The sequence below is a fragment of the Artibeus jamaicensis genome, unplaced genomic scaffold, assembly GCF_021234435.1.
Source record: "Artibeus jamaicensis isolate MK-2021 breed Jamaican fruit bat unplaced genomic scaffold, CSHL_Jam_final contig_685, whole genome shotgun sequence".
Taxonomy (NCBI): domain Eukaryota; kingdom Metazoa; phylum Chordata; class Mammalia; order Chiroptera; family Phyllostomidae; genus Artibeus; species Artibeus jamaicensis.
Window position 1 is genome coordinate 16379394 of NW_026521924.1, and position 24838 is coordinate 16404231.

Sequence of the window (24838 nt, forward strand, 5' to 3'; positions counted from 1 at the left end):
GGGAGCAACGCTGCCGGTCAGATAAAGCCAAGTGGCTTGTTTTCTTCACACCAGCCCCAAATTTGGAGAGTCAGGTCCATATACAGTACATCTCCCTGAGTTCTCAGATTAGTCCTGTGAAGCAAATATTGTGCCCATTGAACAGGTAGAAATAAGAGGGACAGGGAAGGGAAGCAGCCAGCTCAGAAGCATGCAGTGAGTTGGGGGCTGAGCAATCTGTGAAGCTGGGTCGGCTGGTGCTGAGGTCAGGCTGGGCACGTCCTGTCTGTGCAGGCCATCTGGAGTGGGCAGTGCCCACCTCAGAGCTGGAAATCAGACAGATGCATGGGGGGTGTGTTTCCAGTTCACCTTTCTGGGGGCCCAGCTGGGGCTTCCAGGAACGTGCCTAAACCAGGACTGATAAACCCCAGCTCATGTGGCACCATCCGGGGCTGAACACACAGCTCTCAGAATTAGCTGCAAACCACAAGCCCTTGTGGTTTTGGGGCTCAATGCCCAATTTGCAGAGCAAATCTGGATTCTGGTCTCTCATAATTACATGGTGTTTCCCTCTCTGGGTTTGGACTCAGACTCCAGCTAGTATATAAAGCGCCTGTGACCGGACTCAGGGGAGGGCCCAGTGAATGAGAACTCTCAAGACTGAACTGCAGGGACTGCCCAGGGGTAAGGAGGATCCTCTTCCCTCTTCAGAGTTCAGGCTGATGGGGTGGGGGTGAGGGGCAGGGAGCTGAGGTCTGGGGCTTGCTGATACGCCAACCCCCTTCATTAAAAAGCCCATCTTTTTAACTGAAGGTGATGCCTCTTTGAACACAGAACTGTAGGGAGTGGAATTAGGATAAGGAGAGGAAGACAGAAAAAAATTCTTACATGTATCAGTCCTTCATATTCTAGTATAAATGAGTGCCTCTGATACTCAACTGGGAGCAGACGGGAGCGGGGGGAAAACACTTAGGGGCAGGGAAAAGGGAAGAAGGTGCATAAGTGTAGGGGGCTGAAGCCAGCAATTTCAGCCCCCACCAGTGTGGCCCAGGTGGGAAGTGGTGATTCCCTGAGGCCGGCGAATGGGCAGACTGGGATGATGGAGGAGAGAAGTGGCCAATGGCATGGAAGCAGCAAAACAAAGTTTCCCAGTGGCTGACCAGCTCCTCCCAACATGCAGCTTCAGCCTTCCAGTCTCAGCCCCTGGTCTCATAACTTAAGACCCACTTCTTAGCTGTCTGAAATAATAGTCCTGAAACAATAATAATAGATGTTGTTTATTGAGTACCTATTATATGCCTGATACAATATGTTATGATTAGGAAGCAGAGATCCGAAAAGGTAAAGTCTCTTGACTAAGTATTACAGCCACATAGCTCTGATCCAGAGACCTTTACCTTAACCAAATGGTGTAGAACTGTCTCCTGCAAAGAGGTGGAAGAGGGTGCTGGCTGGCTGGCTGGCTGGAAGCATGGAAAGGGGGCTATGTGAATGTGTTGGTATGTGAATGGACTGATGGAAGAATGAATGGAAGGGTGGAAGGAAGGATGGATGGATATATGACTGGCTTGTTGGCTGGCTGGATCATGAATGAATGGAAGGGTAGAGGGATAAAATGGGGGGAGATGGGCAGTTGAGTGAGTAGATAGATGAATGGGTGGACCAATGGTAGAATGGTTGGAAGGATGCACAAGTTGTTGAACAAGAGGGGGAGCGCTGATTGCTGGAGTGGATGGGTGGGTGGATGAATGGATGGGTGGGTGGAAGGGTGGATGGGTGGGTGGAAGGGTGGATGGGTGGGTGGAAGGATGGATGGGTGGGTGGATGAATGGATGGGTGGGTGGTGAATGGATGGGTGGGTGGAAGGGTGGATGGGTGGGTGGAAGGGTGGATGGGTGGGTGGAAGGATGGATGGGTGGGTGGAAGGGTGGATGGGTGGGTGGGTAGGTGAATAAAGGAGTAGATACTGGAGAGATTTCCCCAGAGCTACCATTTTGCTTTTTTGGTTAAAATCCTCGAGACCTCTCTCCCCGAGGCTTCATTTAAAAATGTCTTCTTGGGAGATAATCAAACATCCCTGTTCTGGGACAGTTTAGTTCGTTGGTCTGCTTTGTACCTCCAGACTAATTTCAGTCTGAAAAACTCAGAAGGTGGTATCAGAAATTCTGGATTCTGCCCCACTGTGTGACCTGGGGTCCTTTTTCCCAGTCTCTGGGCCTCGGGGTCCTGGTGTGCTTCTTGGAGGCAGGTGCCTAGCTCCACCTGCTGGCCAGGGTGGTGAAGGCCGGCTAAGGCCATCTGATGCGTTGCCCCCTCAGCAGGAAAGCAGCACCAGCATGTGGACGGCTTGGTGTGTGGCTGCTCTGTCTGTGACAGCTGTGTGTGGTATTGGCCAAGAGACAAACACTGTCTTCAGGGTTACCAAGGATGCGCTGAGCAATGGTGAGTCCAGCTCTGCAGAGGTTAGGGGTGGCATTGGGCCGGCAGGGCTGTCCTGCCATCTCCAAAGTTCCCAAGGACCCCCTTCCTAACCGGCAGAGTCTATAACAGGTGGATGGGTGGCCTTAGTTTCCCCTTTTCCTTTTGGCTGTAGTTTCCTGAGCACCTACTATGTGCCAGACACCACGTTGGGAACTTTATGCCCGAGGCACTAGAGAATAGTGATTAAGTGCTTGGGTCCTGGAGTCAGTCTTCCTAGGGTTCAGATATTGACTGTGTGACCTTAAGTCTATGACTTGAGTTCTCTGAGTCTCAGTTTTCTCATCTGCAAAGTGGATGTAATTTAAGTCCTCATCTCAGAGGACAAATATGAAAATTAAGCAAGGACAAATATGAAAATTATGAGTTGGACTTTTGACAACTCAGCCCAACTCCCGGTAAATGGACAGCTGTCAAAAGTGAGAACTACAATTATTCCTGTCCCTAATCTTCCCATCCCAGTTCCCATCCGAGGCTGTTATGAGAAGAGAAAATGAGATTGTTTCCTGAGTGCCACAGGCCTCAACTTCTTTGTCCATCAGATGGGGACAGTAATTCTGGCCTTGACTATTTCCCTGGAATCAGTTGGGATAATGCATGACAAAGTAGGGTTTTTTTTTTTTAAAGCTGTACAGTGTGGAACACTTACAAGGGTGGCTGGGGAAGGGAATTTACACAGGTTTGGCTGAATGCTGTTGAAATCTAGTTATAGTGCGAGGAGGTCAAAGCCAGCAGCTAATGTGCTCACCAGGATGTCAGGGCCAGAGTGGGCTGGAGGAGACTTCCCAGGAGACCTCGGCTCTTTACCTGTGGGAAAAGTGGGGCCTGGAGAGCCAACTGGGGCTCCGAGGTGGAAGGAAGAGAGGAGCCCCTGGCTGACACCTTTGCTTCTCCGCAGCCATTTCCAGCACCCTGCAGCAAAGCGATGCTCTCCACTCAGCTCTGAGAGAGGTGCCCATGGGTAAAGCTGGTAGTGATGGTGGTGGGCCTCTTCTGGGGGGTCTGCTTGGTGGAAGTGGAGGTGGTGGGGGAGGTGGCCTGCTGGGGGGTCTGCTTGGTGGTGGGGGTGGAGGGGGTGGCGGTGACCTGTTGGGTGGAGTTGGAGGAGGCTTATTGGGTGGCGGTGGTAGCAGTGGTGGGGGGCTGTTGGGTGGCAGTGGTGGAGGGTTGCTGGGTGGTGGTAGCAGTGGTGGGGGGCTGTTGGGCGGTGGTAGTGGTGGTGGTGGTGGGTTTTGGGGTGGTAGCAGTGGTGGTGGTAGCAGTGGCGGGGGGCTGTTGGGTGGCAGTGGTGGTGGGTTGCTGGGTGGTGGTAGCAGTGGCGGGGGGCTGTTGGGTGGCGGTGGTGGTGGGCTGTTGGGTGGCGGTGGCCTCTTGGGTGGTGGCCGACACCGTTACGACGACTACAGAAGCGCTGACTTCCCCCGAGGTGTCGGTGGTGTTCCTTACAACGACTTCCACGTCCGAGAGGCCCCCCCCAAATACACAAATGGCAAGCAGCTCGGCGGTAATTACAAGTATGGTCTCATCGAAACCAATGACAACACTGCCCAGCTGGGGGGGAAGTACCGCTACGGCGAAATCCGTGAGTCCGACGGAAGCATCAGGGATCTCCGCAACGGCGACTACCGCAGCGCTGCCAGTGCGCCTGGCGGCCAGAGGGGCTTTCCACGGTATAAGTCAGTTAAAGGTGCAGCGACCGTGGGCAGGCTTCACCGGCGAGAGCTGCGGCCAGGAGAGATCCCACCCGGTGTGGCCACCGGGGCCCTGGGCCCGGGCGGTGTGCTCGGCACTGGTGGCCTGCTGGCAAACGAGGGCATCCTGCCAGGCAAAGGGGGCCTGCTTGGCGGAGGTGGTCTCCTTGGTGATGGAGGACTTCTCGGAGGAGGGGGTGTCTTGGGCGTGCTCGGCGAGGGCGGCATCCTGAGCACAGTGCAAGGCATCACAGGGTAAGCAGGGGTCGGGATCAACCTATCAAGCCCCCTATGATGAATCTCCAAATGGGGGGATCACCCCCAGGCCTGGAATTGGAGGAAAGGTCTTCAGAGCTTTAGACACTTCAGGCTTGGCCTCAGGACTGGATGTCTTGAGAGTCTCAAGTTGTATGGTTTTAGGTCTGTCACAGTCCTGAGTTCGAGTTCTGGCTCATTCCCCCCCCCCGAGTCTCATTATCCCCGCCTGTAGACTGGCCATAGTAACATAGTTTAGGTGGGAAAAGGCCGAGGATTTAAAATCATACATACCATGTATTATAACTTCCACTCTGCCCAGGCTCCTCCTCATATTTAATTCAACAAATATTTAGAACTCCTTCCATGGCTTGGGCACCGTGTCAGCACTGGGGACACGACACGTGGTTAGCCAAGAAAAGACGTGTCTCTCTCCTTGTGGAGCTTGTAGGCTGGTGTGGCACCTGGGCACCGAGAAAGAAACATGCAGATAACTAGATGATTATCACAGTGGTAAGAAGTCCATGCAGGAGTGAGGATGTGTGTTGTTGGGGGGATAGCGGAGGCTTCCTGGAGGAAGAGGGCCTTGAGCTGAAATCTGAGAATGTGTAGGAAGAAACCAGGCAAAGAGGGGCAGGGACACACCAAAGGAATGGCTTCTTTAAATTAAAAAATAATAATAAAAAAGCAAAGGAAATACATGGAAATGGAAAGAGTGGGTCTCCAGGCAGTGGGAATACAGGTCATGGCTTTTTTTTTCTTTTATTCTCTGTGTTTTCAAGTTCTATCTACAAACCTCAGGTCTCCTCAGAGTCAGGAGGATTGAATGGGGCACAGAAAAGGGGGGTGTGAGGGAAGGTGCTGTCAGGTGAGTGGCACGGCCAGCAGCGGGGGTGACGCCTCTCTCATTGCTCTCGGTCCCGTGCAGGCTGCGGATTATGGAGCTGACCCTCCCTCGGGTGTCTGTTCGGCTTCTGCCCGGTGTGGGCGTCTACCTGAGCTTGTACACTCGCGTGGCCATCAACGGGAAGAGGTGCGTTTCCCCGGCCGTGGAGGGGACCCCAGCACCCTATCTATGTCCAGGCTAAGAGATTCCGGGCAGGTCATTTCCCTTCCCTATACTTCAGCCTTTTTGTCCATAATTCAAACACTAAGGTCTAATCTGTACCAGCAAGTGCATGGCCTGTATCTCTGGCTCAGGTCACCTTTAGGTCCCCATCAGCAGTGAGGGCAGTCTGCTAAAGGTTAAGATCTGGGAGGTGGCAGTCAGGTGACAGCCTCAGCTCAAATCTGGACTCTCTTCCAAGCCGTGTGACCTTGGGCCAGTCCCCAACAGGGGACTGGACAGGTCACTGGACCTTAGCGTCTTCACCTGCAATGGTCATAATGACATCGCCTTTTCCAGGCGGCAGATGCCTCCCTGCACTGGGCCTGCCACCTGGTAGGTGCTTATCAGAAGGGCCTCAGAGGGTGGATTTTGCAGATTTCTCTCCATGGATTGAGGTCATGTCTATAAAGTTAGACCATTGAGTGGTCACCTTGGAAACCAGAATTTGTACATAGAGTTCATTTATGGACCCCTGTTCCCAGCCTTCAAAGCTCCCACAGACTGAGGGGGCGGGACATAGATTTGTTCACTGATAACTTAAGAAACCGAGGAAGTCTTCTGGTGTGGAACCCCCAAGAGATGCTCAAGGGACATAATATACACATACCAGCCAGAGGCAGCCAGGGTGAGAGGGGCCAGGCGGGCCTGGGTGGCACTGAGCTGCCTGGAGGTGGGGCTGACTCTGTCCCCTTGACCTCATGCTCTCCTCCAGTCTCATCGGCTTCCTGGATATCGCCGTGGAAGTGAACATCACGGCCAAGGTCCGGCTGACCATGGACCGCACAGGCTACCCCAGGCTGGTCATTGAGCGATGTGACACCCTCCTGGGGGGTATCAAGGTCAGGCTGCTGCGAGGGTGAGTACCCGCGTCAGCAGGGGTCCCGGGGAGTGGTGGGTGGTTTGTCTTTGCAAACCGTGGTGTTCAGAGCAGGGGTTCTGGGAGCATCCTGCGGTTCAAATCTCAGATCCACTAGCTCTTGCTGTGTGACTTTGAGCAACTCCGTGCCCTCTCTGAGCTCCTGTTCCTTCATCTATGAAATGGGGGTAATTCTCTTTCCTTTGGAACTGAATTAATGAATATAAAACTCGAGTGTGGAATCTGGCATATTGTAAGTTTCTGAATATACATCTAAGCAGGGGTGTCCAAACTCCCGGCATCTCTGGGCCACACTGGAAGAAGAGCTGTCTCGGGCCACACATTAAATACACTGATACACGTAACTGCACACACAAAATGTCATAATGTTTTAAGACTGTATTTTTCGGACCGTAAGACGCACCTAGGTCTTAGAGGAAAATAGGAAAAAAAATTGAAGCAAAAAATATGGTAAAATATTTAACAACATAAATAACATAGTATTTCACCAATGTAAATGTAAGCAGAACAGCAGCATTAACGACCATTATCCCTCCCAAATTTGGCAAAAGGGGCGGCAGGGGGAGTGTGTCTTATGGTCTGAAAAATACGATTGACGGTTTTGTGTTGGGGCGTATTCACAGCCATCCCGGGCTGCATGTAGCAGGGTGGACGCCCCTGTGGGTTTTGAGTCCATTCATGCCCCAACTCATGAGAATATTGCCCAGTGGGTGCTGTCCGATGCAACCTTGGTCAGGGGGGGAGGTTTTTTTTTTCTATTACACTGCCCCCACAAAGTGGCCAAGCCCTGCTCTCTGAACAGAGAGGTTTCACCTGTCTATTTATTGGCCAGTATGCTGCCCCCTGGTGGTGGCCTTGGATGAGGGCACATCAGGGCGGCTCGGAACTGAGTCCCTTTCTCTTCACCCTCTGGCCCCACCTGGGAGACCCCTTCTGTGGCTTTGCTGTCTGAGGCCGCTGGCCCTCTACTCCTTCCTCTCTTGTCTTACCAATCTCTTGGCCCAATCACTGCAGCCCTCCTCTTACCTAAACTTTCAGAGCAGAAAATCTCCTTGTGCAACTTGAACCAAGCACTTCTGATTCACGAGAGCCTCTGAGTCTGCTCCGGCGTGGGCGAAGGCAGAGAACACTGGCCCCTAGTACTGGGTGAGGGAAGGCAGGGGACAGAAACACGTAGAAACCTCACAGATTTTTAAATTCACATCTTCACCAGGAAATACAGTTGGCAATGCACAATTCGACAGTATGAAAAGACAAACGGGCACAGAGTGAAGGGCCTGCCTCCCACCTGCCTCCTCCTCACCAAGCCCGCCTTCCCGTTCCTTTGTACAAACGAAGCAAACACAGACGTAGACTCTCACCGCCCTCCTCTGATCGCAAATGGGCGCGGGCTGTAAACACCAGTTTGCACTTCTTTTTTCATCTCCTCAATCCCGAACATGGACAGCTTTCTCGTTTAACTTTTTACAGCTGATACTACTCCATCGACTGGAGGAGCCACTGTGCACTGGCCCGGGCCCCTGTCGATGGACATTGCAGTTTGTCCAACCCTCTGCTCTGACGAATGTGGTTGCAGCGAGTAGCCTTTAGTGGACATTTCACACGCGGACCAGTGGGTCTATTGGGCAATTTCCCAGAAGGAGAAAACAGGCCGTGCCCTGCGTGTATGTAGATTAACTTCAAACCATCCCCTCAACACACGCACACACGGGTACACACGGATGTGCGTGCCCGCCGGCCTTATTGTCCGAGGAAAACTGGAACAAGGGCAAGGCCCCTTGAGGCGTGACTCCATTTAAAAAGGAGAACAAAAGCTTGGGGGAAATGATCTAATCAGGATTTTTATCCCAAGGAAATCTCTGCTTTTTCAAACTGGCACAGCACTGGACAGTCGGCTGCATCCTGGGTGGGGCCATGGGCAGGGCCGAGTTCAGTGGGGTCAAATGGGACGGATTTTTAAGGTGTCGAGTTGTCAGTGATATTTGTGTTAGGATAGCGATGCTTCCCTCTTCTTCTCCTCACCCCAGGGCCTGGGAAAGAAGCACCTGTGTTATAAGTCTGTCTGTCTGTCCGTCTATGTGTCTTGTCAACGCATCCATAATCTGTCTCCCCCTTAACTAACTGGTTAGAGCTGGGTAATGCACTTAGGACTTGGGCTGGGTCCCTTCTCTGGGCCTCAGTTTTCTTGTTTGTAGAATGGATCGAATTTCCCTATCTTCTCGGCCCCAACAACTTGTTTTCTCTTGTGGGCCACCCGAGCACAGATGATTGGCCAGTATTTCTCCTTCCCTCCCTTCCACGAACATTTATTGAGCACCTGCTGTGCACCAGCTACTGTGTTAGGTGCTTGGATAAAGTAACACATTCATTTGCCCTTTGAGAAGATTGTGGGAAGCTGCAACAAACAGTCTGTTAGAAGAGGGGCAGATGGGCAGGAGGGAATGACATTTGTGGTTAAAGATCAGGAACGTCCCAGCCTGGGCCTGGGCCTGGCCCACGGCAGAGCTCAAGAAGCATTTGTTTGTTGCATGAGTCAATGAATGAATGGAAGGATGAGTGCGTGAATGAATGAAAAGGTCATCGGTTTGCCTGCGTACGTAGCCTGTTCTGCTAGGTCTAGGGTCAAGACACACTGCCCTTGCAGCTTTCAGAACAACTTTCCAGCCCTGGCAGGCTCTCACTATTCAGACAGTCCGGGCGTGGACAAGCCTGGGGGGCCCCTCCTCATCCTGCTCCTCTCCCCGCAGGCTTCTCCCCAACCTCGTGGACAACCTAGTGAACCGAGTCCTGGCCAACGTGCTCCCTGACTTGGTAAGAACCGGTGCCGGGGCGGGGAGTGGGGAGCACAGGCTTTTCCCCATACCGAGGGGCCACGGTCCAACCTCCATCCCTCTGGGCGAGCTGGAGGCCCAGAGGGAGCCAGGGGCTCCCTGGGGCATGAACTCGGAGACGGGGGAGGACCCTGAGGAACATGGAGGACAGATTAGTGAAAGGATGCCAGGAGGTGGAGCTTGAGAATCACACAGTTTTGAGCTATGTGACAAGTCATATCACCTCTCTGAGTCTCAGTTTCCCCACCTGCAAAATGGGGGTCAGGAGAGAGCCTTCCCTGTGGGGCCGTGGGGAGAGCAGGGCCAAGCACAGGGCGAGTCAGTCAACACCGGCTATCGCCATGGTTACCCGTGCACGCCCTCCATAGCCCGCTGCGCGGGCATCAGGACCTCATGCTTCCTCTCCCCACACAGCTCTGCCCCATCGTGGACGTAGTGCTGGGCCTTGTCAACGACCAGCTGGGTCTCGTGGACTGTAAGTTCTTCCTGCTCTGTCTTATTTGGCCAGCATTCACTAGTGCCCAGCCACAGCAGGCCTGGGGCAGCAGTGCCTGGGAGAAGGACCCGGGGTGGTGGAGGCGGCAGACCCGCCTTCGGACCCGCAGAGTGCTCTGCGGCTGCCGCCCTGAGTCTGCCTGGACTTCCCTTTTGTCCCCAAACACCCTCATGAAGTCCCAGGGGAGGAGGCTCCACCCCGACTCAGGGGGCTGCAGACCAGAAGTCGGGAGGCCGGGTTCGAGCCCTGGCTCTGCCCTGGCAGGTGTGTGGACTTGGAGAGACTTGCCCCCATCACTCATCTCTGAAACCAGGGGGTCGGCCTCACCCCACCGAGGGACTGGAGGGGAATAGCAGGGGACACCGAGGAGGCTGAGCAGGGGCTCAGAACCAGGCTCCAGCAGGTTCCTGGGTGAACACGGCTGCACGCCAGCTCGCCCCACACAGCTGCACAGCCCGTGCAGCCGCGATTCCAGGGACTGCCTCTCACGTAGACGGCACCCTAGTGGGGGCACCTGAGTTGTGCGGGCACAGCCGCTGCAGCCAGACAGGGCAGCCCCTCTGACCTGCGCCCCTTTCTCAGGGGGGGGCCAGGCAGTTTGAGCTTGGCCTTCCCAGACGGGTGAAACTCTCTCCCTTTGTGGCCAGAAACAAGGGTGGACGAGCCCAGGGAGGGGGGCTATTCACCACCAGGAGTCAGAAAAATGCCAGATTCAACGAAGCACCACATGGCAGAAACCATAAAGCTTCTGGTTCAGAGCACAGGACTTGACGACTTCCAAAGCTTACTAATACGCAGGATCTCACCGTCCCCTACGATGTAGTCCAAGGAGTTATGTTCAGCCTCATTCACAGATGAGGAGCCTGTAGCTCAGAGAGGTGTAGTGTCTTGCCTGAGGTCATACAGCAAGGAAGAGGCAGAGTTGGGATTGGAACCCAGAACTCTGGCTCTTCCCGTGGTTTCTGGAGCTGGAGCCTTGCTGCCAGGACTCCCTGGCACACAAAAAGGGAAGGGAGGGTGAGGGGGCCTCCCTGTGACCCCCGCCTTTGCCTGCAGCTCTGATTCCTCTGGGGATCCTGGGAAGTGTCCAGTACACCTTCTCCAGCCTCCCGCTTGTGACTGGGGAGTTCCTGGAGCTGGACCTCAACGTGAGTGCCCGGACTTTGGGGCCACGGGGGCGGCCCTCTCCCTAGAGGCAGGGGTGGGAACGAGAGTCCCCCAAGGCTTCTGCTAACCACTCGGGAAGCAACGTTTGAACAGGGCCCTTTTATGATTAGATGAGGCCCTTCTAGGGCAATGTCAAAAAATCACGATCACAGCCAGCACTTCTTAAGTGCTTACTGTGTACCGAGGACACTTCTAGTCTGACCTCACAGCAACCATGTGAGGTTGGCATGCTTATGGAGGAAACTGAGGCACACAGGGCTTACGCCACTTGCCCAAGGTCACATACCCCATAAATGAGCACCTGGGGTCGGAGCCCAAATGATGTGGCCCCCAGCTACTAGAGCTACCGCTAAGGGCTTGGGCTTCCCTGAGGAATGAACCTGGCCAGTGGTGTGCTGGTAAGCACTAACATCAGCTGTCAGGATGAACAAGTCCTGATTTGTAGCATTTGCTGATTTTGGTGGTGTGAATACTCCCACCATGGCCAGTTTCAAGCTACCAACATGACTCACAGAACGTGGAGTCGGGAAGAGATGCAGGGACTCCACCTCCGTGAGCTGGTGGGAGCTGGTGGGAGCTGGCTCCGGCACACCACCAAACCCGGCCCCTAACTGACATACGCACTCCCCCTGGGCTGCATGAATATGGGTGCTTCCCTGCTTGCTCCACAGGATACTGAGCTCAGGTGCACAGCCACGCTCTCATGTACACAGCACACCTGTGCGCACGTATACATGCACAGCTAGTATATTCATAAACACTGTGTGCCAGGCTCGGGCTGGGCCTGCAGGTGCCGTGGTGCGCAGGGCAAGATCTCTGACCTGATGGAGCTTGCAGTCTATTGGAAAGCACAGGCCATCCGAGAATTGCTCAAATGTACAAATATAGACCGTGAGCACTGTGAGAGAAGGTTCCAGGCTATCAGAGCCGACAGCAGAAATATCGTGTACCCAAGGAGGTCATGGAGGGCTTCCTGGAGGAGGTGACACTTGAGCTGAGACCTGGCAGATGAATGGAACATACAAGAGAAGAGTGTGGGGGAAGGAAGAGCGTGTAGGAGGCACCACAGTGGTTTTGCTCAGGTGGTGGCAGGGACTTACAAGGCCCTGGTGGCCCTGATAAGGCTCTGTAGAGGGGGGTTAGGGGCAGAGTGGCTCAAGATGAGGTGGAGAACACACTGGGATAGACCATATGATGGCTTGTAAGCCATGGAGAAGAGTCTGTCTTTAGAGAGTAGGTTCACCCACGTGTAGGTGTGTGAGCGTACTGACGCACCACGGCAGGGCTGGGGGGGAGGATCCATGTCGCATGCATATTTGAAATACATGATGATATACCATGGCTATAATTATAAATGGTGCCAAAGTGGGAACTGCAAGAGACTGCATCACAAGTGGAAGGAGATGTCAGGGCCGTAAATGAGTCACTCAGACCCAGTGGGTTTAATCAAGGAAGGCTGCCTGGAGGCAGGTTCAGGGCCTCACCCAGTCTTCAGTCTTCCTTCTCATCTCTTGTGCCTGCACCTCTCCCTGTGATCCCTTTCCTCCCTGCTCCCCCAGACTCTGGTTGGGGAGGCTGGAGGAGAGCTCATCGACTATCCACTGGGGCGTCCAGCCATGGCTCCCAGGAAGATGCCAGAATTGCCCCCCATGGGCGACAACACCAACTCCCAACTGGCCATTTCTGCCAACTTCCTGGGCTCGGTGCTGGCTCTCCTGCAGAAGCAAGGGGCGCTGGATTTAGACATCACCAATGGCATGGTGAGTCTTGGCCCCATCTGGGGGTGGGGCAGGCCGGGCAGCAGATAGCTGCCAATTGATCCTGTAGTCCCACGCATGACCTTGGGGAAACTGCTTTAAAGTGAGAAAGTGAGCCCACTCCTTGACTCATCTCCAGTCCACGGATCAATTACGTAAATGCTCAGCATGGTGCCTAGGAAGATTTTTAGGTGGTTCGCAGACGTGGCATTGAACAACATCAAATCATATGCTGAGAAAGTTTCTCACTATTCAATATTAGGTTTATTCCAATCCTTTTTTTAAAGCACAATATATATTCATTTGTATGTATCTCCATATAAATGCTTAGAATCCTTTCATGTGGACAACCACCTCGTTTTAATGAAGAATTACATTTTTAGAGGACAAGGAGTTAGGTCTTACCTCCTGCCCTCTGAGTCTTGCCTGTGGTAAGCTTAAGTGGCCAACCTTGTCACTTAACCACAGAACAGCTGCCCGGGCCCTGTGGTGGCTGCCGCTAGGCAGTGGTCCGTAAGGGGGAGAAGAGGCCCCCCACTGGTTGTCTGAGAGTGTGCAGAAGTTAATCACTGAGCCAGTGACTCCCGTCCGTCCCCATAGCCTCAGGGACTCACAGAACTCTTCTTCTTGTCCTGCAGTTTGAGGAGCTTCCGCCACTCACCACGTCCACGCTGGGGGCCTTGATTCCCAAGGTATGTAAGGTGGCACATCTGCCCCTCTTCAGTCTCACCCCCCTCCCAGGAGCTGACACTCAGCACTTGGGGGAGGTGCTCTGACAGCCCCCTCCCACCTTGGGGGTGTAATAAAAATGGCTTGCAGGCCAGACCCTTATGAGACAGGGGCCTGGAGGGTTGATGTGAAAAGACTCTAGGCTCTAGCTGTGGACTGGCCTGCACTGGAGTAATCCTGGCTTGGGATTCCTCGCTGCCTTGCTGTGTGTCTTTAGGCAAGCCTCTTAACATCTCTGAGCCTTGGCTTTCTCTGTCAGAAAGGGATGCTAACTCCTATGCTACCAGTTAATCTAGGAGGGTGAAGGAAAGGAAGGAGATGTAAAGATGCCAACACAGGGCACGTGCGGGTGCGTGGTGACTTCGAGGGAAAAACAACCAAACCTTAGGAGCAGATCGACAGGAATTTGAATTTCAGCTCAGCACATCCCAACCGTAATACCTCAGGCAAATGACTTCTCTCTCTGAGCCTCAGTTTTCTCATCTGGAAAACAGGGCAACAATGTTCACCTCACAGGGCGGCTGTGGACCTGGGCTTTGAATCTAGACACAGAGGAGATATTTGCTAAATGTTAATTATTCTTCTCTTTGTTAATGATAACAAACTCATTAAAAAAAAACAAAACCAAATGTACTCTTGTCAGATTGGCGGCCGTACATAGTTGGAACAAAGGCCTGCTTGTCTCAGCCCTCATCCCAACTCTGGTCCCAGGCCTGTTACACTGGACCTGGCTGCAAATAATGTACTGTGTGTTGTACAGGTGTGAAGGATTGCTGTAGTCTACAGCCATTTCAGACACCCTTCATCTCTTTTTTACCTGTCTTGACTCATACTGGGTGGAATTTCAAAACAGTCAAGAAGGAGGCCAAACTCAACAACTAGTCACTACCGCCCTCATGTGGTCGAAAGCTGAATGGCAGAGCACCATGATCTAATGTCAGAAGCAGGGGCCCCTCCCAGGAGGCAGGTGGACGCCTCCAACCGGACTTTTATTTATTGAGCCACTTCTTATGAGCCCTGCACTTTACGTTTTATTGATTTTTAAAAAGAATTCTTTCTCTCATTTTGTTCTAATCACACCCCCATCCACAGGGCCAGAAGGGGATAACCCATTTTACAGATAGGGAAACTGAGGCTTGGAGAAGTCACACAAAGTGACAGCAGCAGAGCTAGGGTAAGGACTCAGGGATGCAGGCCTTGAACCGGGGTTGTGTCTGCAGCAGGGGAGCTCAGGCTAGACACCGAGGAACGTCTGCTGGAGACCCAGGCTGGGGTGGATCACCGGCAGACGCTGGGCCAGAGTTAACACGGGCATCCTGCGCCTCCCGCAGCTGTGGGGAAGAGGCCAAGGTAGCTTCTCTGCGTCCCCGGGAGGGCGGGTGCTGCTAATTCTCGAAAGCTCTGTTGGGTTGGGGGCAGTTAGGACACAAGGCCCCTCTGGGAAGTATCTTGAGAGTCCTTTTGTGTAAAGCCAAGTGACCAAATCGCTAATTTGTTGGGACCCAGTTTGCTGAAGGTGGATTCACTGAGTGGTTAATTGGCTGAATTTACTAGATTTGCCAATAGACCAGGAGGTTGTTCAGAAGACTTTCACCTTGACTTGTGTTCAAGGAAATGAATGAAGTCTTCCTGGGGCCAGGACCCACACTCCTGCACTATATATGAAAATGTTTTCAGTTTAGTGTTTTTTTTTTTAAAGAGTAACTCTATGGTTTTTCTCATAAGCTTATGCTCATTTAATATATTTAAGAAAACTATTCTTTTTAAAAAGGGTTTTGGTAAATCAGTTATTTAGCAATTATGGAAAACTGGTCGTTTGATGAGTCGTTCCCTTGCAAATTAGATTTTGTAGCAAACTGGCTCAGACCCCTCCCACTGTGGGTCTCCAGGGACCCCAGCAAGTCCTGGGCAGGCCGTGCCTCGCTCCAGGGCTTCAGTATGAGACAGTCCGACACATGGGCTTTCTCATCTCAGCTGGGGCATCTGAAGAAAGACAGGACCTGGGCTTCTGAGTGACACAGACCTGGCTGGACCCAGCTCTCCTGCTGGGCTCGGACAATGTGCTTGCTGTTTCCCCCGAGCCTGTTTTCTAATCTGTAACATGGTGAAAAACGTCCTATGGAATTGTGATAATTTAATGACACGTGAATGTCCAGGTGACTCCATCTCACTCAGTACCAGGTTTTGAGCATTTCCATGCATCTGGCATTGAGTGAGCTTGAATCTTTGCTGGTGTCATCATGGTTAATTCTCACAGTAACTCTGTGTAAGAGGCTCCGAGAAGGCAGCTCTTTGCTCAGACCCAGCAGCAGGCTGGAGCCTTTACGAGCAGTTTGCAAGAGTCAGGTGGTGCTCTTGGACCTGTGGGAGCCAGTGTGACACCCCCACTACCCAGGGCCCTGCTCAGTCTGGCCTGCTGTCTACCCACAGGTGTTCCAGCAGTACCCTGAGTCCCGCCCACTCACCATCAGGATCCAGGTGCCGAACCCACCTTCAGTGACACTGCAGAAGGACAAAGCGCTGGTGACGGTGTTTGCCACCTCCGAGGTCATGGTGTCCCAGCCCAATGACGTCGAGACCACAATCTGCCTCATTGATGTGGTGAGTGTCTGGGAGTGTGGGTCACCACGTGGCCTCTGGGTGTCCACAGACTCCTTCAGATCTCTGCTGTCCCCACCATAGTGACTGTTAGCTCGGCTATGGGACCAGATGATCTGATTCAAATCCAGTCTTAATCACCTCTGGCTGTGTGACCTTGAGCAAATCACTCCCCCTCTGTGGGCCTGGTATTCTCCTCTACCACGCAGGCATGGCAGCAGGACATTATCAAGATGCTCAGAGCAGTACCTAACATTTCCTAAGGGCTCTAAAAGTGTTAGTTATTACTGTTTCCACAGGTTGTACACCATGGTGTGTGCCAAAGTATCCTTTGGTCATGCATTCAGCAGTATTTACTGTGTACCTACTATGTGTTACACTCTCTACTAGTTACTGGAGGAAGGGGAAACTAGACAGATGGTACTGGCTCTCCTGTCCCTGGCACCCAGAAGGGAATAGATGCACATATAATTTCCACAACTATTGCATAGACAGGAACCACCTTAAAATCATGTTGCTCTACTACTTATAAGGTTCCATCAGCCTGAACTATAAGCCAATCACTTCGCCATGGCCCACAGATCACCCCCTGGTCACCTTTCAGCTCCTCAACCTTTCTGCTAAAATGCCAGGCGCAGTGCCACCCCAGGGCCTTTGCACACGCTGTTCTCTCTGCCTGGAATGCTGTTCCTCTGGACATCTGTATGGCTCACATCCTCATTTTCTTCAGGTCTCTGCTCAGACTTCACCTCCTGGCCACCTGTCTGAAACATCCCCACCCTTCCCATCTCTCTCTATCTCTCTTTCTCTGCCTTCCTTGCTTTACTTTGTCTGTACTCCTCACCGACATTATAAAATGTACTTGTTTGTTAGTGTATTGCTGGGCGGGATGTGAATCGTCTGGATTCCCAGAGCCTGGCATAGTGTCCAGCACGTAAGTGCTTAGTAAATATTGTCAAAGGAAAGTGTTGTATAAAGTGCCATTTCCCTTTCCATGGTAAAAGCTTTAGACTCAGACATATGGGTTCTGCCCCATCTGCTACGCCTGCCCAGTCTCTTCACCCAGGACTCAAGCCCAAATGAGCCCCTTCTAGTCTGGGAGAGGGGAGCGTGCTGAGCCCCAGTGTGGAGGAGGGGCCTCTCATCCTCAGAGGAGAGATTCAAAGGGCTGGTTCTCACCCAGGAGTGGAGATGGCTGCCCTGACTCGGTCCCACGTGACCAGTCCCCACCGTGTGGAGCTTTCTCCATCAACAGCCCGATGTTTGCTGATCCAGCCCACACCTCTGCCACGGCTCCCCGGTGCCCCCGGATGCAGCCTGAGTCCTCTCCATGCCTCCCACCCCTGCCTGGCCTGGCTCCATCCCACTCCAGCTTCATGGGGTCCTGCCACCTCCTTGATCTCGGGCCTCTTCTCTGTCCCTCCGGTGCCAGCCTCTTTCCCGCCCCAGAGTTTGCACATACCCTTCCCACTGCCTGGACCACGCTCATACCCTCTCCTTCATCTGGCCAAATCCTGCCTCTCCTCCAGGGTTCGCTCAAAAGCTGTTTCCTCCTGAGCAGATGGAGTAATTTCCGTGCCCAGTAGGTCTCTGCTATACATACCCAAGCACTGCAATGATCGTTATTGTTATTGCTAATAATGTCACCTGGATTTGTTAGAAGCTTCATTTTTTTCATAAGACCAACTTATTTTATTTTATTTGTTGGGTTGGGGGAGAGACAGGGAAGCAGAGCGATTTTTCCTATAACAAGACTTCTGCTTGGAGAGGGGGATGAGTCTGAACATTTTATCCCTATCATGGGTGGAAGGCAAGATGATTGACAGTGATGATGCCCAATCCCATCCAATAGCTCATCTGAATCAGGTTTCCTAGGCTACAGGCCACCCCACCTTTTTTGAGACAGCTCTGAGAAGCTTGTAAATACCCTTGCCAATCTTTGGTTTCTCTTCCTGACAGTTGTCTTTCTGAGAAGTATTCACTTGCCCTCGCTGTGATTTATTGGTGAATGACAATTGAGGGCAATTCATTACTCCTAACCCCCTCCCCTACAGAGGGGGGAAATTCATGATATGGTGACTCAGCTTATAAAGGCAGATTTGACCAAAACCTCAGAGAACAGCCTGCTCTCATGCTCAGTGTTAGTGGAGCTCCCAGCCAGTGCCGGGCGCACAGCGAGCCCTCAGGCGGCAGCAGCCAATGTATGACGGCAGTGGCCTCTCATTCTCCTTCCCTTTGCCCCCAGGACGCAGAACTGCTGGCCATGTTTTCCGTGGAGAACGATAAGCTCATGATCGACGTCAAGCTGGACAAGTAAGGGGGTTTGTGACCTCAGGCTCCTGCCCCTCAGAAAGGCCACTTAGGTGCTCCGTGTCTGGTGCCAGCCCACGGAGGGACCCCAGGGAGGGCTCAGCAAGCAGTATCCTGGCATGGCTTCAGTGCTGGGTGAACCCAGGAGGCTGCCGTGGTGGACATGGGCTGTGCCTGCAGGACCCCTGTCAGGAGCCTGGCAGGGAGGTGAAGGCATGAGCTTAATGGAAGGAACCTACTGCTGATAGTAACGACACCAGTAATGATAATGAGCCAGTGGTGATGCTGTGTAGGCTCCGCACTAGGGGGCTCATCTGCATCACCTTGTTTAGGCTCCCAGGGGCCCTGCGGAGTCAGGGGTGTTATTCTCCCGTTTTAAAAGAGGAGAAAACGGTGGCTCAGAGAGGTGGATTTACTTACTTAGGGCCACACAGTGAGTACAGAGAAGGGCTGTGAGCCAGCCCGGGTCTCCCTGACCTAGAGCTGTGTTGAATGGTGACAAGCATGGGCTCTGGAGCCAAGCAGCACTGGTTTAAATCCCAGTGTGACCACTGACTGGCTGTGTGACACAAGCCAAGTGACCTTGCCTCTCTGAATCTCAATTTTCTCATCTGAAAATGGGGACGGTTGTCCCTACCTCATAGGACTCATAACAATAATGACTGTTATTCACTGGATACTTCCTATGCACCAAGCATTCAGCTAAGCGCTAAATATGTCTTCATTTAATTTTTGACATCAGTCTATGCAAGTGTTATGATTATTCCCATTTCAAGATCAATGAGATAGAATGTAAAAAATTCAGCTCATGTGTATTTCTTAAGTTTTGCTTCTTACAACCATGTTTATCAAGACAACAATGGCAATTACTCATAATGTGTTACTAATCGGAGAGCGTGTAAGGAGATGACGTTGGACCTGAGGCCCGGATGTAAAGGGCTGTAGGAAGAGCTGGGGGTTTCTGGTGGTACGAGCCGCACAGGCGACCTCGGAGGGGCAGGAAAGAGCTTGGGTGTTGTGGATGGGGTGGCAGAGGGGGACGGGGGAATGGGAGTGGAAGTCGGGAAGGAATAAAACATTTGTCCCTCTCCTGCTGGATGCCCCAGTGACTCTGCCCTGTGGGCGAGTCTGGTCTGGTCTCTCTTGGGCAGGACTGTCAGTTTGCAGGTGAGATTCAGGCACAGAGAGACTGAGGTCCTCGTAGACTGAGTGCAGAGAGAAACCTTGAACCAAGGCCTCCGGCCTCCCTGCTCAGAACAGCACAGCAGCCAAGAGTGCAGGCTCAGGGTGTGAGTTCTGGGGTCCCCCTCCTGTGCTGTAGCCATTACAATTTAGCCTGGAGCCTTAGGTTCCTCCCCCACCGTTGCTGAAATTATTAAACAAAACAGTGTTGACTGCACATGTGTATGTGGAACCTGCCGTGCGCCAGGCACAGTTCTAAGGGCTTTAGTTGAATTACTTCATTTAGGCCTTGCATCCACCCACACTGCAGAGGAGGAAACTGAGGCACAGAGAGGTTAAGTATTTTGGCCAAAGACCCACAGCTAGCAGGTGGTGTAGCTACACTTGGAACCCCATGAATGTGGTATATAAAGCCCTGGCATCATGCCTGGGACATGACTGGTGCTCAGTTCTTGGAGTCCACTGTTGTCTTGAACTCCCCCCAGATCAAGAGAGGTCCTCAGGAGGATGCTGGTGGAGGGGCTCCTGGTAGCTTAGGGACATGCAAGCCCCTGTGACTCTCAGGCAACCACTACCTCTGACGGGCTGTCTACTTTGTCTGCAGGACCAACCTCCACCTCAAAACCTCAAATGTGGGCAATTTTGATGTAAGTACCAAGCTCGGGCCCCGGGGCGAGATCTTCCGGGAACGGCATTTCCTATGAGACCAGGTGGGGCCCGGGGTTGGGGTTGTGAATTCCAAAACATTGGAATCAGCTCGGTCAGGCCTCCTTTCACAGGTGGGGAAACTGAGGCCCACAAGCCTGGGAGGGGCGGAGCACAGACTCACAGCTGCCACTCGGCCTGGGGTGCCGCCCCATTGTAACCGTCCGCTCCAGGGAGGCCACTTGGCCCAAATCTCTTCACTCCAGGCTGGCGAGCTCAGGGTGGGGGCATCCATGTCCCCCAGGGCCCCTTTCTCCCTGGATTAGGAGGCTCTGCTTTGCCACCAACTCCCTTAGGATGGTGACAATACCAACCCACCCTGCACCTCACTGTCCCCATCTGTGAAACAAGCAGGTTTGGGTTCTTTCCTGGCCTCCGCTCTGCCCTGCTTTCTGGAATTCTGCTTTTCTGATCTGAGACGCTCGCATTCTAGGGTTCAGTCCTGTTTCAGCTCTTTTGTTCTTGGGTCCCCCCACCCTAACCTAGGCCTCAGAAGCGCCCTTCTTTTTAAAAAAAAATTGCTAATGAAACGGATGCTTGCCTCCTAGCACAAGCTTGGGTGATTTCCACAGTGCAGAGAAAGTCATGTACTCACTATGTCATCCCCTTTTGGGGCTTTTTGAACCCAAACAACTATAATCCATGGGGTTGGGGTCACCAGCTTCATCTTACAAATGAGAAGGTGGGGGCTCAGACAAGAGCAGTGACCTGCCTCACAACCAGTTTCTGGCAGAGCGGGGGCTAGAACTGGGGTCTCTGGGCTCCGAGTGGAGAAAGAAGCTAACGGCGTGAAGTCAGCGAATATCTATGGAGCAGCTGTGATTGGCAGTAGGAAAAAATCTACTAAAAATAATAGCAACAAGCTACTCTCATTTCGTCCTCACAAAAAACTGATGATTTGAGTCCAATTATTAGCCCATCTTCCAAATAAGGGAGCCCAGTAGGAACTGAGTTTGGTTTCGGCATCACCCTGTGAAGGAAGGATTATTCACTCGCAGGATCAGATGTGGGAACCAAGGCTGAGAGAAGCTCACAGAGCTCATGTAGGAGGAAGGGGCCCATAGTCTTCGCAGCATCCTTACAAGCTGGGCTTTGCGGGCCCACTTTTCAGATGAGGCAACTGAGGGTCAGAGAGGTGAGGGAACCTTCTCGGAGGCCCTGGGGGCTGACCTGGGATGAGAACCGGAGTACTGGCTTCGGGGCCCAAGGGCCCTCCGTGATGTCATTGTGGTTTCTGAACAATCCGCCACAGACCGGTGCTCTGTGTCTCCCCGGAGGAGCTGGCCTTCCTTCAGTCCCTGCCTCCCCGTGAACCTTGGACCCGAGGTCACACTGCCTGAGGCCCTGGCCTCCCCATCCGTGCAGAGAGCGAGCTGGTCCAGCTCAGTGGGTCTGGAGTCACGGAGCTCTGACCGCCAGCTCCCAGACTGTCCCAGAGCAGCTCTGCACTTCCTTTCATGTTACAAGGCAGAGCCCAAGGGAGCCCGTGGCACCCGAGTGACCTGTTGCCGGGGCTGAGTTCTCGTTCCTTCCCTGCAGGTTGGCCTCATGGAAGTGCTGGTGGGGAAGATCTTCGACCTGGCGTTCATGCCCGCGATGAACGGTGAGAGCGGTGCCCGGGCCTCCCAGGGCGCGTGGCCTGGGCACCCGTGGCTGCTGGTTTGCCGGGAATGTGTGATGTTCACAGCCATTCCACCTCGACAGTATTTCTGAAAAACACTGTCTCGTTCTGAGCTTATGTATTTAAACCTCTGCATGCAATGCTGCCACAGGGTCCAAGAGCTTCCATATTTGCTGCTTCTGCTTTATTTATGTTTTTTTCTGATTTGGCTGATTGTTTTTATTTTTCTGATTATTTATGTCAAATTCTGGTTGTACATAAACGTTATACGTGTGTAAATTTTAAAAAATCCAGAGCAGTTTAAAACAGAAAATCTCACCTCCAGGGGCAATTAGCCTCCACATCTGGGGATATTTCCCCCTAAACCCTTCTTTCTTCATGTTCCCCCAATACGGTCCAAGTTAGTTTCTGATTTATTTTTGTACGTTTATTTTTAATTGTGGTAAAGTACATATAACATAAAGTTTACCTTCTTAACCATTTTGAGCTGTATGGTTCAGTATTGCTAAGTATATCCACATTGTTATGTTCCTGACTTGTTTTTAACTGTGTATTTATTTCTACTTATATGTGGGCTACATACAGACATTATTATTGTTGTAAAAAGCTCAATTATTACAGAGAAAGCTACAGTTGCCCTTACTGACATTCCCAGCCTCCTAACGCTTGGCCTGCCTCCTAGGCGGCCACATTGTCGGTCAGAGGGTTTTCTCGCCCAGCTTCCTAAATAGAAGAGACAGCGCAAGGTTCTGCCTCTGCGGCTGCTTGTAGAACTGTGCGGCCGTCTGGAGGCTGGGAGGGATGCTCCATCAGCTGGGCAACCCCATTGGGATCGGACGGCGCAGTCCGCAAGCTGTCCTGCTACTCAGCTCTGGCTTCTCTCTCCCGCCGCTGCTATACCAGCCAGGGTCTAGTGGGGAGCTCTTGGTATCAAACAGACCCTTATTCTGGGGACTGTCACAAGAGGAGGCTGAATCTCAATGACAGGAAAGTGCTGGTCAGTCACAAAGCCCACGCACCCCCACCCCCGGGAGAGGGTGATGTCAGAAGCCGGGCTGGTCTGGATGGGAGGAAAGAGATGGAGACTCGTCTGGGCTGGGTCCCTGGGAGGTGGTGTGACCTTGGCAGCAAGTCCCTCGATCTCACTACAGTGCAATTCACCATTTTCAAAAGTGAGAGACTGGATTAGATCCATGATTCCCCAAGTAGGTTCCATGGAGAATTAGTCCCAAAGATGCTCTGAGAAAAGGGTTCCGTGGACAAGTAAGGTTGGAAAATACCGATTGTATTCCAACCTTGGATTGTATTCCATTGTAAGGACTCACAATGTCCTTAGCTCTCTGCAAAGTCCTGCTGGAGCCAGAAAGTCCACTTAACTTCAGCTAGTCCAGCTTCACCCACCTACCCATTTCTGCTCCCCTTCCTTTCTTTCTATATATCTTTTTTTCTAGAACACTAACTGGCAGGTCCACTTAGTCTCTGACCATCTACAAGCAAACAGTAAACCCCACGGTGGTCTTTGTTGGCCTCACATGCTTCCTTCATTCAGCAAACATCTGCTCTCTCCTCTGCCCCTGGCCCTGGGCTGGGTGACGCTGGGGACGCTGTCCTTGCCTGCCAGAGACCCGCAGCCTGGTTGAGACCAGGCAGCTGAAGTGGTATTATGTGGTTTCTGTGAAGGAGTTGTTCAGGAGAAGCGGCAGGAGCCCAGAGTTGCTTAGCCTGGGGCGAGAAAGCATCCAAACAGTGTCTCAGGAAGGCTGAGAACTCAGCAGGCAGGCAAGGGTGGGGAGTGCTTCGGGCAGGAGGGACTGAGAGGACGAAGGCCTAGAAGAAATAACTAGTCTTCTTGCAAATACTGGCGGCTCTCCATAGGCTGACATGTCTTGGCTGTGCCGACTGATCCTGACCACTTTTCCCCCCACAGCTGTGCTGGGCTCCGGTGTCCCACTTCCCAAAATACTTAACATTGACTTCAGCAATGCAGACATCGACATCTTGGAGGTAAGGGGAGATAAAACTAAGGGAAGGGCAGGGCAACAGGGGCCTCTTTTTTCAAAGAACGGGATGAGGCAATCAGAAGCAAAGCTGTTAAGAAGCCTCAAATGAAGCTTTTCACGTGCACAATCCCATCCAGTCCTCACGACAGATGCCATTGCCCCATCTTACAGATGGGAATACTGAGGCTCAGAACAGCAAGGGGTTTGCCACGAATGGAAGTGTGATGTTGTGCATTGGAACAACTTTTATTGAGTACCTACTGTGTGCCAGACAGCATGCACGGGCCTGGGAGTACAGCAGTGAGCAAAATATGCTCAATCCTGGCCCTTACAAAGCTCTGCCAGCCAGTGGGGAGATGGGCCTTTGGGTGAACATTCCCGAAGGAATTGCAGATTATAATCACGGCAGGTGCTCTAAAATTCAGGTGTAGGGGCTTTGTTTCCATCATAAAAATCACACGTGCTCAGTATCTGAACTTTGGAAAATACGCAAAGCATCAAACAAACACGTGTTTATCTTCCTAAACGGACTGGTCGCAGGCCCCTGGGACCCCAAAGCCCCCGTGGTTCAGTTACTCCTTCCCAGAATGTGACCTGCCCGATCCAAAGGCAGGTGACCATCTGCCCAGGCTGCAGCCAGAAGCCACCCCACCCACTAACTGGGTTCTCTGTTCTGCCCTCCAAGGACATTCTGGTGCTGAGTACCTGAATGACAGAGGAGAGAGATGCTGCTGCCTGCCCTGCCCCCCTACCACGAAGCAGAACCAGCCCTGGAAAGGCTCGCCTGACATCGTTCCCGGCCCCCCGAGTTCCTTCAGCCCCCACAAAAGGTCCCTAACTAGACCTCACAATCTCTATCCATCTGACCCCACCTCGAGAAAGGATCCAGCCATTCTTTGCCCCTATTGATAAACAACTCCATCCATGGTCAGCCCCCCCTCACGGAAGGAGGACTGAGACCTTTTAACTCCGTGTTGGACTCCGCGCTGAGTACTTTGAACTTTCAATAAAAGATTCCACTTTCCCTGCAGTCGAGTGCGTCTCCATGAAAGAC

At 52.6% G+C, this 24838-nt stretch overlaps 1 protein-coding gene across 1 annotated transcript; it reads left to right on the forward strand.

The window, feature by feature from the left end:
* Positions 1 to 2315: 2315 nt before the first annotated feature.
* Positions 2316 to 24493, forward strand: BPIFB4 (BPI fold containing family B member 4). The gene is made up of 16 exons (XM_037143290.2): positions 2316 to 2421; positions 3356 to 3418; positions 3884 to 4403; positions 5332 to 5436; positions 6224 to 6367; positions 9136 to 9199; positions 9634 to 9694; positions 10772 to 10863; positions 12442 to 12642; positions 13278 to 13331; positions 15799 to 15969; positions 18212 to 18279; positions 20063 to 20105; positions 21703 to 21766; positions 23712 to 23788; positions 24470 to 24493. The coding sequence occupies exons 1-16, from the start codon at positions 2316 to 2318 to the stop codon at positions 24491 to 24493; spliced, it is 1857 nt and encodes a 618-aa protein (XP_036999185.2).
* Positions 24494 to 24838: the final 345 nt, after the last annotated feature.

What these genes read in the sequence shown, in the direction of transcription:
- BPIFB4 (XM_037143290.2), top strand. Translation starts at nt 2,316, where the DNA reads ATGTGGACGGCTTGGTGTGTGGCTGCTCTGTCTGTGACAGCTGTGTGT. An exon ending in GTGGCCATCAACGGGAAGAG is followed by an intron (nt 5,437 to 6,223) that starts GTGCGTTTCCCC and finishes GCTCTCCTCCAG; the next exon opens with TCTCATCGGCTTCCTGGATA. An exon ending in TCCTGGAGCTGGACCTCAAC is followed by an intron (nt 10,864 to 12,441) that starts GTGAGTGCCCGG and finishes CTGCTCCCCCAG; the next exon opens with ACTCTGGTTGGGGAGGCTGG.